Source organism: Onthophagus taurus, chromosome 10, assembly GCF_036711975.1.
Source record: "Onthophagus taurus isolate NC chromosome 10, IU_Otau_3.0, whole genome shotgun sequence".
Taxonomy (NCBI): domain Eukaryota; kingdom Metazoa; phylum Arthropoda; class Insecta; order Coleoptera; family Scarabaeidae; genus Onthophagus; species Onthophagus taurus.
In genome coordinates, this window is record NC_091975.1 from 9,936,978 (window position 1) to 9,953,425 (window position 16,448).

The 16,448-nt window shown below is 38.1% G+C and overlaps 1 protein-coding gene across 1 annotated transcript; it reads right to left on the reverse strand.

Moving 5' to 3' along the window:
* Positions 1–1,433: 1,433 nt before the first annotated feature.
* On the reverse strand, positions 1,434–16,327 carry LOC111418403 (mediator complex subunit 14). The gene is made up of 9 exons (XM_023050943.2): positions 15,931–16,327; positions 15,743–15,875; positions 15,259–15,691; positions 10,093–10,472; positions 9,394–10,041; positions 3,624–4,571; positions 2,503–3,561; positions 2,023–2,454; positions 1,434–1,969 (listed from the first exon to the last, which is right to left on the reverse strand). Exons 1-9 carry the CDS (start codon positions 16,095–16,097, stop codon positions 1,583–1,585), a joined length of 4,587 nt encoding a protein of 1,528 aa, XP_022906711.1. The 5' UTR covers positions 16,098–16,327; the 3' UTR covers positions 1,434–1,582.
* Positions 16,328–16,448: the final 121 nt, after the last annotated feature.

Here is a 16,448-nt window from a genome sequence, read left to right on the forward strand (position 1 = left end):
ATTTGTTTTTATGAAAACTTTGGAGGTCAAACTCAGGATAATATTTTCTTCGTGACAGGAACGGTTGTATTCAAGATTGGGAACCAATTTTTCTCTTCATCAGAAGAATAATTTCTACCAGGAACTTGACCAATTGCTTTTTTTTGATCAGGAACAAATTTAATTGTTTTCTTCGATGGTTGTGAACAGGAAAATGCAAATTAGTTTCTTCGATAGGAACAGGATCGATTGCTTTTTCAGTATTGAACAGGAACGGATATTTTTTCATTACACTCGTTAAGCGTTGATTTAATTATTGTTTGGAGAGCAAAAAAATGCGTGCGTCTCCTCGGACAACAGAAACCACTCTTTTTCTAGATAAATCCGTTTTTCGGATGTTAAATTTTCAAATAACGTCTTCTGATTGGTTAAATTCATCGGTTTGAAATTTGTACTTTAGTTTTTTCAATGTTACCAACTTTGACATTTGAAATATCTCTAATTTAATTTGTCAAATTATTATTTAAAAAATTTAAAATTATTTATAATTATGCATGATATTTCGTAATTTTAATGCTCTTTTAAATCAATTTTTAAATATCCATTCATTTTCTTTTAATTTCAACGATAAATTTTCCAATACGTTCAAATTAATTTTGTAAATTTTCATCCAAATTTCATTATTTGTTACAAATATTGATTATTTTCTTTGTTAACTAAGTTAAGATTATCGTTCTTAATAGGTTTGAATCGGGTAGATAAAGATTTAAATAAATAATTTAAATTGAGGTTATGTGATATCGACAACTTTTAAAGTTACTTCGTATCGACTTTACAATTGATATTTTAGAATTAGAACATTAAAGAACAATAAAATGTATCGAAATTCACTAGTGTATAATATCTAACATTATTTTATTTTATTTTAGTCATATTTAGAAGGAGGGATGATTGGGCCTCAAATTAAAAGAGGAGCCCTAGCCTGGTACACCGATGCTTCAAAGACAGTTAGATCGGGAGTAGGCATGGGCATCAGTGGACCAAATAGCCACATCAAATTGCTCTTCAGCTCGGACATAACAATTTTCCAAGCAGAAGTTCTTGCTATCAACTTCTGCACCGCTTTGAACCTACAGAAGGGACAGAAAGGTGCACAATATTGAAGGCAATGAGAAGGCGGACAAGTTGGCCAAAGAGGCAGCGAACACGCCCTTCATTGAACCCCAACCTGGTTGTGGACTACAAAAAAGCCACCTAAAACAAATAATCAACAACTGGGAGATCTCAAAGGTAGCCTTACTTAAAACCAAAGAGGTTTTATGCCTCAGCAAAGGGGATCTAAGGACGCTCTCAGGCTACTTGACCAGCTATGCGCCCCTAAAATGCCACCTCTTCCACATTGGACAAGCTGAGGATCAATCAAATATGACTAAATTATTGGTTATTACAATATATATTATTTACAAAAATCTTTATTATGTACAAAAAAAAACATTTTTATTTTAACACTAATTCGAATATAAAAATGTACATTAAAGACAAAAATATCTTTACACATTCACTACCACAAGTTGTAATCGTCGTGGTCGTGAAACGCCAACCACTATTGAGGCCCCATCATCCCCATTTGCAGATTAACGGGCGGATACGGGGATTGTCCTTGTTGCGCTAATTGCATCGCGGGGGATTGAATCTGCGGTACTCCTGGTCCAGGCCCTGGACTTGGTTGTTGCGGCTCCGAAGGTAAAACCAAATTAACCAACAATTCCCTCACAGCTGGAAACAAGGAACACTCAGCGTGATTAGTTTGGAACTGCGAAAAATGTTTTAATAATTGACTCGCAGCTGCAATCGCAGGCGCCGGGCCGGGATCTCGTTTTTCCGCTAATTGCGTAATATTTGTAGTCACATCATAAACTAGTGGAAGCACTAAAGTAGGAGGTTCTATTTGTCCCGCGTATTGTTGGTTTAATAACCTCGTTATTTGTAACTAAAAAAATTATTTAATAATTTTCATAATTAATTAATTATTTAATAACTTACAAATATTAAAATTTTATTTCTATAAACGTGAACACCCGACATTCCCGTTGGGACGATTGGGAGGGCAGAAGGTGGGACTCTCAACATCCATTGGACGGCCCATTTGCAACCTTGTTGTTGCGCGAGACTTGGTAACATATCCAACCTCATTATTTGAACGAAATCTTTTAAAACGTTCATTGGGACGTTTAACATACAAGTGAAACCCCCTAATCCCAACGGTTTATACGGGGGCGAAGCCACTCGGGTATCAAAAAATTTCTCGATAATCTGCAACTCTTCCCCCGTCCAAACATCTTTATGTTCCGACAGGGGGGTGATTTTCAAGTGTAATGATTGCAAATGTTGCGGGTTTAATCCAATTCGGCATTGCAAAGTTTCGGCTACTTTGAAATTAATTACACCAGGTTCTGATCCAGATAAAGGAGTTAGCTAAAAAAAAGATATTTAATTTTGATTATTTCTTAGTTAGATACTTACATAATGTTCTTGATGTACATATCGTTGCAAATGTTTCCTCATATAAACGCACCCTAAAAATCGTTCCAACGGGGCTAACTCAGGTCCAGGAAGACCTTGAGGATGCTGAGATGGGCAACACAAAGTTTCCAACGCTTCGTGAGTTAGCAAAGTTGGAATTGCGCCAGCCCAAGAGCGTTGTGGGAGAACTCTAGATAAATGCCCAGCCCCTGCTTTATGATCAGCTTGGGGGCTATGCATGATTGGGTGATTTCCGGGGGATTGCCCAGGTCGCGCTGGGGATGGTCTCGGAACACTCGGCGATCCAGGCCAATTAGACGCAGCGGGAGAAGCCATACTTTGCGAGGAAGGAAACGGACTCCCATCCGTATGAGAAGTTTGCATAAAACTACTAACGGGGGAATGTCCCGGTAAATTAGTAACCGGCCCAGGGGAAGGATTCGAAAGCAACCCCCCACCGGGACTTGGAACGTGCGGATTTAACGGAGAATTAGCCACCAAATTACTCGGGCTAGGATGCGGAAGAATCGGAATTGGACTCGGATTAATATTGGTGGGCAACGAAGTTGGACTAAAAGAAGTCGCGGGACTCGACCCGAAATTAGTATGCCCTTGATTTTGAGATATCCCAGAAGTATGCGGACTCGCTGGAGTGTGAGGATTCGACCCGGAAGGCGGAGTTAACGGGTGATTAAATCTTAACCCGGGTTCTCGTTGTTGCGCGGGAGATTGCGGGCCGCGGTGATGCCCCAAAAATCCCCCCCCTTCAATTTCCATGGGAATCGGCGACGGGGGGTTATCATCCTCCGATTGAGATCGCCTCCGAACAACCGCAGTCTCATCGACGTATTTCGATAAAAACGCTTTTAAACCTTGCGTTGGGAAAAAAACATCCACAACGTTACTCCGATCGAAGCGGCTATAAGCCCCATCTCTTAAAGAAACCAATCCACTCCCGCGGATTCGCAACTCCAAACAATACATCCCTTGATAAACGAGTCGTATTAAAGTACAAGATTGCGCCATTATCGTGAAAGTTTGTACTGGTATTTGTGGACGCTAAATCAAAAAAAATAATTAAAAAAAATCAATAAATTAAACAAAAAAAACAAATTATTTACCGGCGTATTAACCCCCATTTGAGGAATAGACGGCAACTTACTAATCGAAATTAACGGTTCATAAGTCTCGTGCAATAACTGCACAATTTGCGTTAAATTCCGATGTTCGTTTAAATGCGCTTCCAACTGCTCCTTAATCAAAGAATGTGCGTTAATCGAATTATTATTAGCCCCAAAAGCCAATTTAAACATCTTCTCACTCCCATGCCAAAAAACGGACACCAAAGCGCCTTTATCCGGCCCATAACACAACACCAACTTATTATAATTATACGATTTAACGTTAAATAAATTTGCAAGGTTGTATTTTTCGTTATACAGTTGTAAGTATTCGCCTAAATCGTAAACGATCGTGTATAAATGAACGATTTGGGTCCAATCGTTTAATAATGAATCGACGTTTTTACCGATCGTTTCAACGCTACCCATGTTGTAAAGAAAATAAACTGGGCGACGAGAACCTTGTTCTTTGGGATGCGTGCTTTGTAAAGGTGTCGAATAAAAAACGAACTCCACCATCCAACTTTGATTACCTTTGCTGGTATGGACTCGGATTGAGACGCTTAATAAGCGTTTTAGTAACGAATTCCATCCGGCTGATTGGCCGATTTCGGGGGTTGGTGCGGGAAGTTGGATTAATTTTAATACTAAACCGGTTGCGTTCGGTTCTACTTGTAATCCTTGATGGAAAACGTTTCGTTTCGTTAATTCCGATGATAATGTTACGAACGGTAAGCGTTCGTCGCACATCGCTACCACGTGGGCTAATTCCGCTATGAAATAAGCGGGTTGTTTCGATCTTCGCGATGCAGATTCTGATCCTCCGCTACCTTTTCGTTTTAAAGTACCCGCCTCCGGGGTTGAGTCTGATAAATCAGCACCTCCATCGACGTTAGTAAATGGACCGTGTGTAACAACAAAAGTGTCTAATTCAATTACTGATTGAACCTATAAAAAATAAATTATATAGCAATATTAATAGGGTTTCAAACTCAAAGACGGTAGAATCTCAATGGACTACTACATCCCGAATTAGCAAATGCTTAATTTATTCTATTCCCGTTTTGTAATGTTGTGTTTAGTTTGAGACTTAATAAGGTTCATATGACTGGTTCAATGTGCCTTGGTGGAATAAGAACCTTGAATAACAGCGAGACATGGTTATAAGACTATACAGGGTGTTTCACGTAACTGGTTCGTTACGGTCTACTTCCGGTCTACCGGAAGTAGACCATAACTTCGTTATTTTAATTGGAGTGCTATAGTTTTTATTGCACCTTTTAATTGTATGTAAAAAATATGTTGACTTTCATAAAAGTTTTGGTTTTAAACTTTTTTTGGCAAATTTTAACATGCTCTTTAAAACTCCATATTTGATCCAACGTTCATTCAAAAAAGATCTACGTTGGCACGATTACTTTTCAGATGTTGTCAAATAGATTGTCATTTGTTGTATCGGAGTATCTTATACAGCCCGGTAAAAAATTGAATTACTATTTCTCCATATTCAATGGCGAGAAAGTCGAAAATTTTAAATGGAACGCCCCTTATTTTTTTAACCTATCAGAAAGAGAATTTAATTCTCAACTATGATAAGGTTATTGGGTGTAGCGATCGGTATAAGAAAAAAAAGAGAACTAAATTTTTCTTTGCTATATTTCGAAACAAATTGTTTCTTCTACAGGCAAAAAACTGTGAACAAATGTATCAAAATTAATAATGTATCAGAAGGGAAAACGGGGTGGTAAATTATGTTATGGAAGTGTCAGGGAGAGTGAGAAGGGAGATTACAAGATTTGGGAGGGTATATATTGGGTTGTCGTCACTGAGAATTGACGACTTCATAGACGTGAAGAGGTGCTACAGATGCCAGGGTTTCGGACATCTCCAACGTTTCTGCAAATCGGAGACGGTATGTGGGCATTGTGCGGAAAAGGGCCACGAGTTTAAGAACTGTGGGAATAGGGAGAGAGAGGCGGTATGTGCAAACTGCAAAGCCAGGGGGAAGGATGACAGACACGAAACAAGGGACAGAAACTGTGGGGAATACCAGATAGCGGCGGAGTTGGTGAAGAGAAGTATTAATTATGACGACATGAAGAGAGGACAGCAAGGGACTTTATCAAAACACTAGACGGGGGAGGAGAGAAGCCAGAGGGGTTGAAAATGGTGTTCTGGAATGTAGCGGGGATTACGAATAAGGGAGGGCAGTTCTGGGAATACCTGAAGAGATTTGAGGTGATTTGTATGGTGGAGACCTGGGTTGATGAAGGAGGGTGGGCAAAGATTGAGGGAAAATTGCCAGAAGGGTATAGATGGGATTGCGTGTATGCAGAGAGAAGAAGTAAGAGAGGAAGAGCGTGCGGGGGTATTATAACAGGAATAGCGAGAGGAATTACGGAGGAGAGTAAGACGGAGGGGAGATGGAGGCAGAAGGGAATGGTAAAAAGGCAGATCAGCTGGGGGAGAGAGACGGTGCAGATAGTTACTGTGTATAGCAAGTCAATGAAAGAGACGAGAAAGCAATGGGATGAGATGGCAGGGGATGGGACGGAGGGATATATAATAATGGGAGGGGATTTCAATGCTAGAGTAGGCGAGGAGGGGGGAAGGGTTGAGATATGGGGAGAGGAGGGACGACGGCGGTCGAAGGATTCTGGGCGGAATGGAGAAGGAACAGAAATGCTGAGATGGGTGGAGGAGAACGGATGGGAGATACTGAATGGGAATAAAGAGGAAGGAGAGGAAGGGGAGTATACTTACATCGGGGCGAGGGGGACATCTGTGATTGATTATGTATTGGTGGATCAGGAAATGTGGGAGAGGGTGGAAAGATTTAAAGTGGGAGAAGCGGTAGAGTCGGATCACCAATCGTTGGAGGTGGAGGTAAAGGGGGTGGGCGGCAGAAGGCGAGCGGAACTGGGTAGCAAGTTCATCAGGACAGATTGGTCGGAAGAAGGGGTAGCATTCTACAGGGGAAACCTCGACACTTGGCAACAGAGGATACAAGAGATCAACGGGTTGGAAGAGCTTACCCAGGTAGTGCGGGAGGCAACACTGAAAAGGGAGTGTGTACGTAGGGGGGACAAAGTGGGGAGGAACGACTGGTATGATGGCGAGTGCAAGAAGGCGAAGAGGGAGGCGAGAAGGAGGTTGAGGCTGTGGAGACGGGGGAAGATAGGGATGGATAGATATAGGGAAGCTAGGAGAGAATACAGAGAGTTATGCAGTAGAAAGAACACAGAATTGAGGGAGAAGGAGGCGGCAGAGATTAGGGGGATAACAAGGGAAGGGGAGGTCTGGAGGTATCTGAAAAAAGGAATGAAGGGTAGGGAGACGATAACCAGCGAAATACACATGACAGAATGGAAGAGTTACTTTATGGGATTATTGGGAGGGGTTGAAACGAGGCTAACGGGGTTGGGAGGATATGAGGGAGATGGGGGAGAGGAGATAGCAGAAGAGGAGATGGAGGCGGTGCTTAGGAGATTGAAGAAGGGGAAAATGGGATACATAACGAAGCATGGTTGGAAGCATCAAGGGTGGTGCGAGTGAAGTTATTGGAGGGGATGAATATCGTATGGAGAGGGGGTGGGATTCCGGAGGGATGGAAAGTGGGGGTAATTTGCCCAGTATATACAAAGGGTAATAAGGGAAGTGTAGAGAGCTACAGGGGAATTAACCTACTAGACTCGGCATACAAGGTATACACGAAGATACTGCTGGGAAGATTGGAGGAGGAGATGGAGTTGGGGGGAATTTTGCCGGATGGGCAGGCAGGCTTTCGGAAGGGAAGGGGAGCAATCGACAACGTGTATGTGTTGAAGCATTTGGCAGATAGAGAGCTGGATAAGAAGGGAGGGAAATTGTACGCCCTGTTTATAGATTTGAAGGCGGCTTTTGATAAGGTGGATAGGGGGAAGTTGTGGGAGGAGATGGGGAGGAGGGGGATAACGGAACACCTAATTGCGAGAGTGAAGGAAATATACATGGAGACGATGGCTAGGATAAAAGTGGGAGATAAGCTGAGCGACGTGTTCTGGACGACGAAGGGACTGAGGCAGGGATGTCCGCTGAGCCCAAGTCTGTTTGCACTGTATACGGCGGACCTGGAGGAAAGATTGGGGAAGGGGCAGATGGGAGGATTGGTGGTGGGAGGTAGAAATGGAGGGAGCAGGGACCGCTGGAGGACGTGCAGGCTAGATATTGGAGATGGGTGCTTGGGGTGGCGAGAGAAACACCGGGGTATATAGTGAGGGAAGAGGTAAAGGTGGATAAGGTCAGGGTGGAGGCGGGCAGGAGGGCAGTGAAATACGAAGAAAGAATAGAAGGGAGGCCAAGCTGCGGGATCCTGGGGGAGTGTTGGAGGGAAATTAGAGAGGGACCGGTCAGATATGGGAAAGGACACAGAGACAACTATTATAGACGAGCGGGCTACTAGGTAACGGAGATAAATAGTAGACGAAGGGTGGGTAGGGAGATGTGGAGGGAGTTGAGAGACAGGGACCGAGATGTGCAGAGACAGGAAAGAAGGACACAAATAAAAGAGGGAAGGTATAACGAAAGATACAGGGACATAATTACGGAGGGGCTGCCTAGATACTTGTTATCGGAAAGAGATGAGGAAGGGAAAAAGTTGGTGGCTAGGTTCCGTTGTGGAAACGAGGAGAGAGCCAACAAATACTGGATGGCCGATGAGGAGAGGTGGTGTAGGCTGTGCAGGGAGGAATGGGAAACGTTAGAACATATGCTGAATGGGTGCAGTGAGTTGAGGAAGGAGGAGATGGACCGAAGGCAGATCTTAGGAGAGGGGGGAGAGGGGAAACGATGGATGAGAATGGTGATGGGGGTGAGGAGACAAAGGGATGGGTGAGGGGATGATTGGGCCGAGGAGCCGAGGGCGTGGAAATGGAGGAAGAGGGCAGAGAGTGAAAGTAATATTTGAATAATGTAAAGAATTGTAAACAATTACTGTATACAATAAACTCTTAAAAAATATATGACAATCTATTTGAAAGCATCTGAAGAGTAATCGTGCCAATTTAGAGCTTTTTTCAATGAACGTTGGCTGAGATATAGGGTTTTAAAGAGCATGGTGAAATTTGCCAAAAAAAACCTTAAAATCAAAATAACTCGAAAACGAAAAATGCTAGGTACCAATAACTTTTATGAAAGTCAACATATTTTTTTACGTACACTTAAAAGGTGCAATAAAAATTATAGCATTCCATTTAAAATAACGAAGTTATGGTCTACTTCCGGTAGACCGGAAGTGGCAGTCATCTTGAAAATATTTGAGATCGAAAGTTCCGACTGAACAACCCATACTACAACAATTTCAAAACTGCACGAATACTGGAACCTAAAAAAGTTCTAACGAACCAGTTACGTGAGACACCTGTATACAAAAGACCACAAACACTGATCTAGGCCACCTATGCACAGAAAATGGAAAGTATTAGTACCTCAAAAATCTGTCCTAATGCAGATCTTGAAGTGCAGTTTCAAGTATATACTACCAAAACAATCTAACGCTGAATAACAACTAAAGCTAGAACAAACATTAGATCTAGAACTACTTAGAAAATTGGGGTTTAGCCATAAATCTCTTAAGACGGCTAAGCTGACTGAGCATGACACGTATTTTCAGATACTGACGTCATTTTCTGGATTATGAAAGAACAAAGGATGCAGTAGTCATTTTAGATTCTACCGTTTTTAATTTCAACCGAACCAAAATCAAATTTGTACGTTATAATAAATATATTACCTTTAAATAAACCTTTGGTAATTCCGATTCAATACTTTCATCTTCAAAACCTTCCTCGATACTCGCCGCTTTAACCACAATCAAATAAAAATTGCAATCAATCTCGCACGGATTACTTTCCCTCTCTTTAAATTCAACCACCAAAACGACATTTTGATGCCTATGCAATTGAATGTACATGCGATGTTTCCCAATTTTAACAATCTCATGATCGGGCCGATGTAGTAACGGTAATCGATCGTGAGCGCTCGCTGGAAGATGTTGGAGCGTTTTTTCGCACCGCCTCTGAGTGATCCAGTAACGAAGTTCGCTTATATATCTCGGCAATCGATTTCGATCTCCGTTTAAACACGCGGATAGATCCGGAATTAACGGCGGGTCGTATTGGGGAACGTGACATTGCAGCATCCCCGTGTGTGTATCAACGGTGATTAGAAGCTGCTCGGCGCGGAGGCATGGTTGCAAAACGGCGACTGAGAGAATCGCCGGAGATCCTTGCAGTTGACATTCGACTTGTTTTAGGGCCCCTTGAAGTTCCGTTTTTAAATCGGTCAAGCGGCTTTTTGTACGTACGTAAATTGTGTGGACTAAAAGGCGTTCCATGGAGAGTAACTCGGAGCGGATTGCTCTATCGGCTATTTCACATTCCTAAAAATTACTAAATTATATTTTTGACTCTATAAATAATTTTTTTTATACTTTGTTTCCTAAAGATGGGACGTGAACGACGGCTAAGGGTCTTGCGGGATCGTGAGTGTCAACTTGAACTGTTAAACGGTACCCTAATTCACTTCGTGGATCTTTACTCGCCGGGTCTTTTCCCTTATTAGTTAATTCCCTCCAATATGATACAGTTAAACATTTCCCCGGCATGTACTCATCGACATGGATGTGATCGTCTAAACGATCCCTCATTAGTCTTAACGTTTGCGAGTATAAAACTTCAAGTTGTAACGATTGGCAAAAATAATGCAAACAATTATAAACTTCCGTTAAAGGTGAGGGGTTATCAACCAAACGGGTTTGAATTAATTGGTGGATATATTGTACTTGAAGCGAATGAACTAAAGCTTTTCCATCTAAAAAATAATTAAAATTAATTAACACGTTCGCTACCGTGTCCTAATGCATATTTAAATGGTGCTTATAACATCGTTTGAAAGTCTAGGCTGTTTCTGATTCGATGATGGGAATAGTATTTTCTCATGTTTAAAATACGAATACGGGGAAAACCCTTTGCATGTGCATTTATTAGTACACCCAATTATTGTTCTTTACTTAGTTAGTTAGTTGTAGTCGTATTTCTTGTATAAGAACAATGAGTACAAGAATTTAGCGAGTTTGGCTGACTCATCACTTAATCTTCGGGCCCTTCTATTGATGATGAAATAAACTCAAATGGTTCTACAACTCCTGCTACACCAACTTTGTAGTCTGAGTTTGATAATGAGTCGGATTGAGCAATAATGCCAAACCTATTGACTATTTCAGATGATATAATAATATGTGCCGCAGAAAATACGAGAAAAAAATCTAAGAAATGAAAAGATGTGACTCCACCTGAAATAACTAAATTCATTGGACTCTGTCTTTTATCTGGAACTATACACTTTCCTCGGTTGTCAAAGCAATGGAGTACAAATTCCCTTTATTTTCAACCAGTTTTCGGAAAATCTCTGTCCAGGAATAGGTTTTGCGATATCCTGAGATTTTTGCGATTTATAAATCATCGCGAGGGGGTACTAACGACCGTTTATATAAAATACGACCTATTTTAGAAAAAAATGAATACCTTGGCTAATTTCGAGCCCAGTCCCAACACCTCAATTCGAGCTGCCAAAGAAGATTTGGGAATCATACTACGAACTTTGTCGCGCTTTTCATGCATAAAAAATAAATTAAGAATTTCTTGATTTGTGTAAATATTACTTTCGTTATTGTTATCGATTTTAACTCTTTTCAGTACTAATATTAAGGGACCTAACAGATAATTATTAGCTCACATGCATCAAGTGACGTAAACAAGTGAGTCTTTGGCAACAACTCATTGAGAAGGCTTGTTTTTCATGGCACACTACGCTAAATATCCATATGATATGTGTGCATTTGGATGGATCTTAAATCCGTTTTTGAAATGCAACTATAAATGAGGCAAATTTACTAAGCTCAAAGAGAATCTGCTGGAATTATCTGACGATGGGATGTTACACTTGGAATTGAAGTCTGAAAATTTGGATACCTTTTGGTTAAAAAGAAGAACAGAACCCCGTTGTTCTGTTGAATTGTTGGCCTAGTTACTAGGCCAACCACAGACCAACAATACAAATTCCAATATCTGGAGACAGTTCCTTCCACACAGAATGACAAATCCGCGATGAAGAGGTGTCGCCAGTGTAGCAGAGGTGGAGTTTACAAGAAATCCAAATACAACTTCAGCTTTATAATCTGGCACAGTGCACAATAATTATGTTTTGTAAAACCTCAGTAATGGGTAATTGTTGATTTTCGAAAATTAACTTAATTATAACTCAAAAACTAAAAGCGATGGGGAAATATTTTTTATACATAAAACCTTAGTAATGGCCATAAAGACTAAATCCATAACAAGACTGAACCCAATTATTACCATTTTTTATTTATAAGCTCTAAATCCATTAAACATCAAAATTGTTGATTTTCGAAAATTAACTGAACCATAACTCAAAAACTAAAAGCGATGGGGAAATACTTTTTATACATAAAACCTTAGTAATGGGCCATAAAGACTAAATCCATAACAAGACTGAATCCAATTATTACCATTTTTTATTTATAAGCTCTAAATCGATTAAACATCAAAATTGTAGATTTTCGAAAATTAACTCAATCATAACTCAAAACTTAAAAGCGATGGGGAAATACTTTTTATACATAAAACCTTAGTAATGGGCCATAAAGACTAAATCCATATCAAGATTGAACCCAATTATTACCATTTTTTATTTATAAGCTCTAAATCGATTAAACATCAAAATTGTTGATTTTCGAAAATTGAGTGAATCATAACTCAAAAACTAAAAGTGATGGGGAAATGCTTTTTATACATAAAACCTTAGTAATGGACCATAAAGACTAGATCCATAACAAGATTGAACCCAACTATTACCATTTTTTATTTATAAGCTCTAAATCGATTAAACATCAAAATTGTTGATTTTCGAAAATTAACTGAATCATAACTCAAAAACTAAAAGCGATGGGGAAATACTTTTTATAAATATAACCTTAGTAATGGGTCATAAAGACTAAATCCATAACAAGACTGAACCCAATTATTACCATTTTTTATTTATAACCTCTAAATTGATTAAACATCAAAATTGTTGATTTTCGAAAATTAACTGAATCATAACTCAAAAACTAAAAGCGATGGGGAAATACTTTTTATACATAAAACCTTAGTAATGGGCGATAAAGAGTAGATCCATAACAAGATTGAACCCAATTATTACCATTTTTTTATTTATAAGCTCTAAATCGATTAAACATCAAAATTGTTGATTTTCGAAAATTAATTGAATCATAACTCAAAAACTAAAAGCGGTGGGGAAATACTTTTTATACATAAAACCTTAGTAATGGGCCATAAAGACTAAATCCATAACAAGACTGAACCCAATTATTACCATTTTTTATTTATAAGCTCTAAATCCATTAAACATCAAAATTGTTGATTTTCGGAAATTAATTGAATCATAACTCAAAAACTAAAAGCGATGGGGAAATACTTTTTATACATAAAACCTTAGTAATGGGCCATAAAGACTAAATCCATATCAAGATTGAACCCAATTATTACCATTTTTTTATTTATAAGCTCTAAATCGATTAAACATCAAAATTGTTGATTTTCGAAAATTAACTCAAAAACTAAAAGCGATAGGGAAATACTTTTTATACATAAAACCTTAGTAATGGGCCATAAAGACTAAATCCATATCAAGATTGAACCCAATTATTACCATTTTTTATTTATAAGCTCTAAATCGATGAAACATCAAAATTGTTGATTTTCGAAAATTAACTGAACCATAACTCAAAAACTAAAAGCGATGGGGAAATACTTTTTATACATAAAACCTTAGTAATGGGCCATAAAGACTAAATCCATAACAAGACTGAATCCAATTATTACCATTTTTTATTCATAAGCTCTAAATCGATTAAACATCAAAATTGTACATTTTCGAAAATTAACTCAATCATAACTCAAAACTTAAAAGCGATGGGGAAATACTTTTTATACATAAAACCTTAGTAATGGGCCAGAAAGACTAAATCCATATCAAGATTGAACCCAATTATTACCATTTTTTATTTATAAGCTCTAAATCGATTAAACATCAAAATTGTTGATTTTCGAAAATTGACTGAATCATAACCCAAAAACTAAAAGCGATGGGGAAATACTTTTTATACATAAAACCTTAGTAATGGACCATAAAGACTAGATCCATAACAAGATTGAACCCAACTATTACCATTTTTTATTTATAAGCTTTAAATCCATTAAACATCAAAATTGTTGATTTTCGAAAATTAACTGAATCATAACTCAAAAACTAAAAGCGATGGGGAAATATTTTTTATACATAAAACCTTAGTAATGGATCATAAAGGCTAGATCCAGAAAACGATTGAACCCAATTACTACCATTTTTTATTTATAAGCTCTAAATCGATGAAACATCAAAATTGTTGATTTTCGAAAAGTAACTGAATCATAACTCAAAAACCTAAAAGCGATGGGAAAATACTTTTTATACATAAAACCTTAGTAATGGGCCATAAAGACTAAATCCATATCAAGATTGAACCCAATTATTACCATTTTTTATTTATAAGCTCTAAATCGATGAAACATCAAAATTGTTGATTTTCGAAAATTAACTGAACCATAACTCAAAAACTAAAAGCGATGGGGAAATACTTTTTATACATAAAACCTTAGTAATGGGCCATAAAGACTAAATCCATAACAAGACTGAATCCAATTATTACCATTTTTTATTTATAAGCTCTAAATCGATTAAACATCAAAATTGTAGATTTTCGAAAATTAACTCAATCATAACTGAAAACTTAAAAGCGATGGGGAAATACTTTTTATACATAAAACCTTAGTAATGGGCCATAAAGACTAAATCCATATCAAGATTGAACCCAATTATTACCATTTTTTATTTATAAGCTCTAAATCGATGAAACATCAAAATTGTTGATTTTCGAAAATTAACTGAATCATAACTCAAAAACTAAAAGCGATGGGGAAATACTTTTTATACATAAAACCTTAGTAATGGATCATAAAGACTAGATCCATAACAAGATTGAACCCAATTATTACCATTTTTTATTTATAAGCTCTAAATCGATTAAACATCAAAATTGTTGATTTTCGAAAATTAACTCAATCATAACTCAAAAACTAAAAGCGGTGGGGAAATACTTTTTATACATAAAACCTTAGTAATGCAGTTCCTTCCACACAGAATGACAAATCCGCGATGAAGAGGTGTCGCCAGTGTAGCAGAGGTGGAGTTTACAAGAAATCCAAATACAACTTCAACTTTATAATCTGGCACAGAGCACAATAATTATGTTTTGGAATATTTTGGGGTTGCCCTAGTATTCATTTTGGTTTGTATAGCACATTACATTATATTGAGAAAAAGGAAATAGACACTTTGAAGAAATTCAGGTCCAGTAAACTGGATTAGGTCTTTTTTTTATAAAAAAACGTCATGTTCAATCCTGAATCACGAAATCAAAGAAATTACTGCAAAAAGCGCGGTAGCAAACGTGTTAATTAATAAATTAATTTACCTCCTGTTTCTTTATCTTCAACCAAAATATCAATTTCTAATAATCTCCATGGAATATGTAACCCATCCCCCATAACAGTCAAGGCAACTTCAAATTCATGCTCAACATGGAAAATAACCCTTCCATTTTCGATTTTTAAGTTTTTCATTTGCGGCAAAAGGTTTCCAGTGACCAAACGATGTTGGATCACTTGGTTAAGACGTAATAAGGTGGCTCGTTTTTCTGCGTTTGTAATCGGGTCGGGTGGTACGATTTTTTCTCGAATGCAAGCGGGTAATCGGCCGTAAGTTCCGGTTGTGAGGACTTCGACGGCAGCCGGGATGTGAAAGTTGGGTAATCGAGCTTGAACGAGCGTTTCGCGAGCCATTCTTGCCAACATATCCGCAGTTTCGACGAATAATAAAGATTGTTTATCTAAAAACGCCATTATACGCTAAAAAATTAGATTGTTAGGTTAAGTTTTTTTTATTATGATTAAATTTACCGCGGATTTTTCGACTTTCGAGGCGCTATTCGCCCATTTAACCAATGCTAATAACCGCACGAAAAGTTGTCTCGTACACGTAGCAAAGTTGTATATTTGAACTTTACGTTCCATATCGGTTTTTCTAGGTAACCTAAAATCAAATATAATTAATTAAACGTTTCTTTAAAGCAAGCTAAAATAATTACAATTCCGCCAATACTGTTAATTCGTGATAAGTTCTTTGAACGATAAATTCGATCAACATTCCCAGCGAAATCATCCCCCCACGGTTTCCTTCCGCTGTACCCAATCCACCTTGAACCACAGCATTTTGCACGGGGGTTTGTAACCCCTCCAAAGGTACAGGAGGCATCGTAACTTAATCTTATTAATCAGAGTCAAATTTTAACCTAACCTATACGGCGAAATGGTGGCACTCTAATAATGAATTTAAGGAATATTATTAACGATTTTATAGCGGATAACTACATTTTTAACACTTTTTAAGTGTATTTAATGCGTTGTTTAACTTTATTTTTGATTAAATACGAATTTCGTAGAGTTATGCACAACACACCACACCTGATGCTACTCCGAAATTGAGCGCAGCGCCATCTCTGAAATTATCAACGAAATTTTATAGAAATAAACATAAAAAAATAAAAATTACTAAAATAAAGATAATTAAAATTAATTTAATTATTCATAATTTCAATTTATTTCA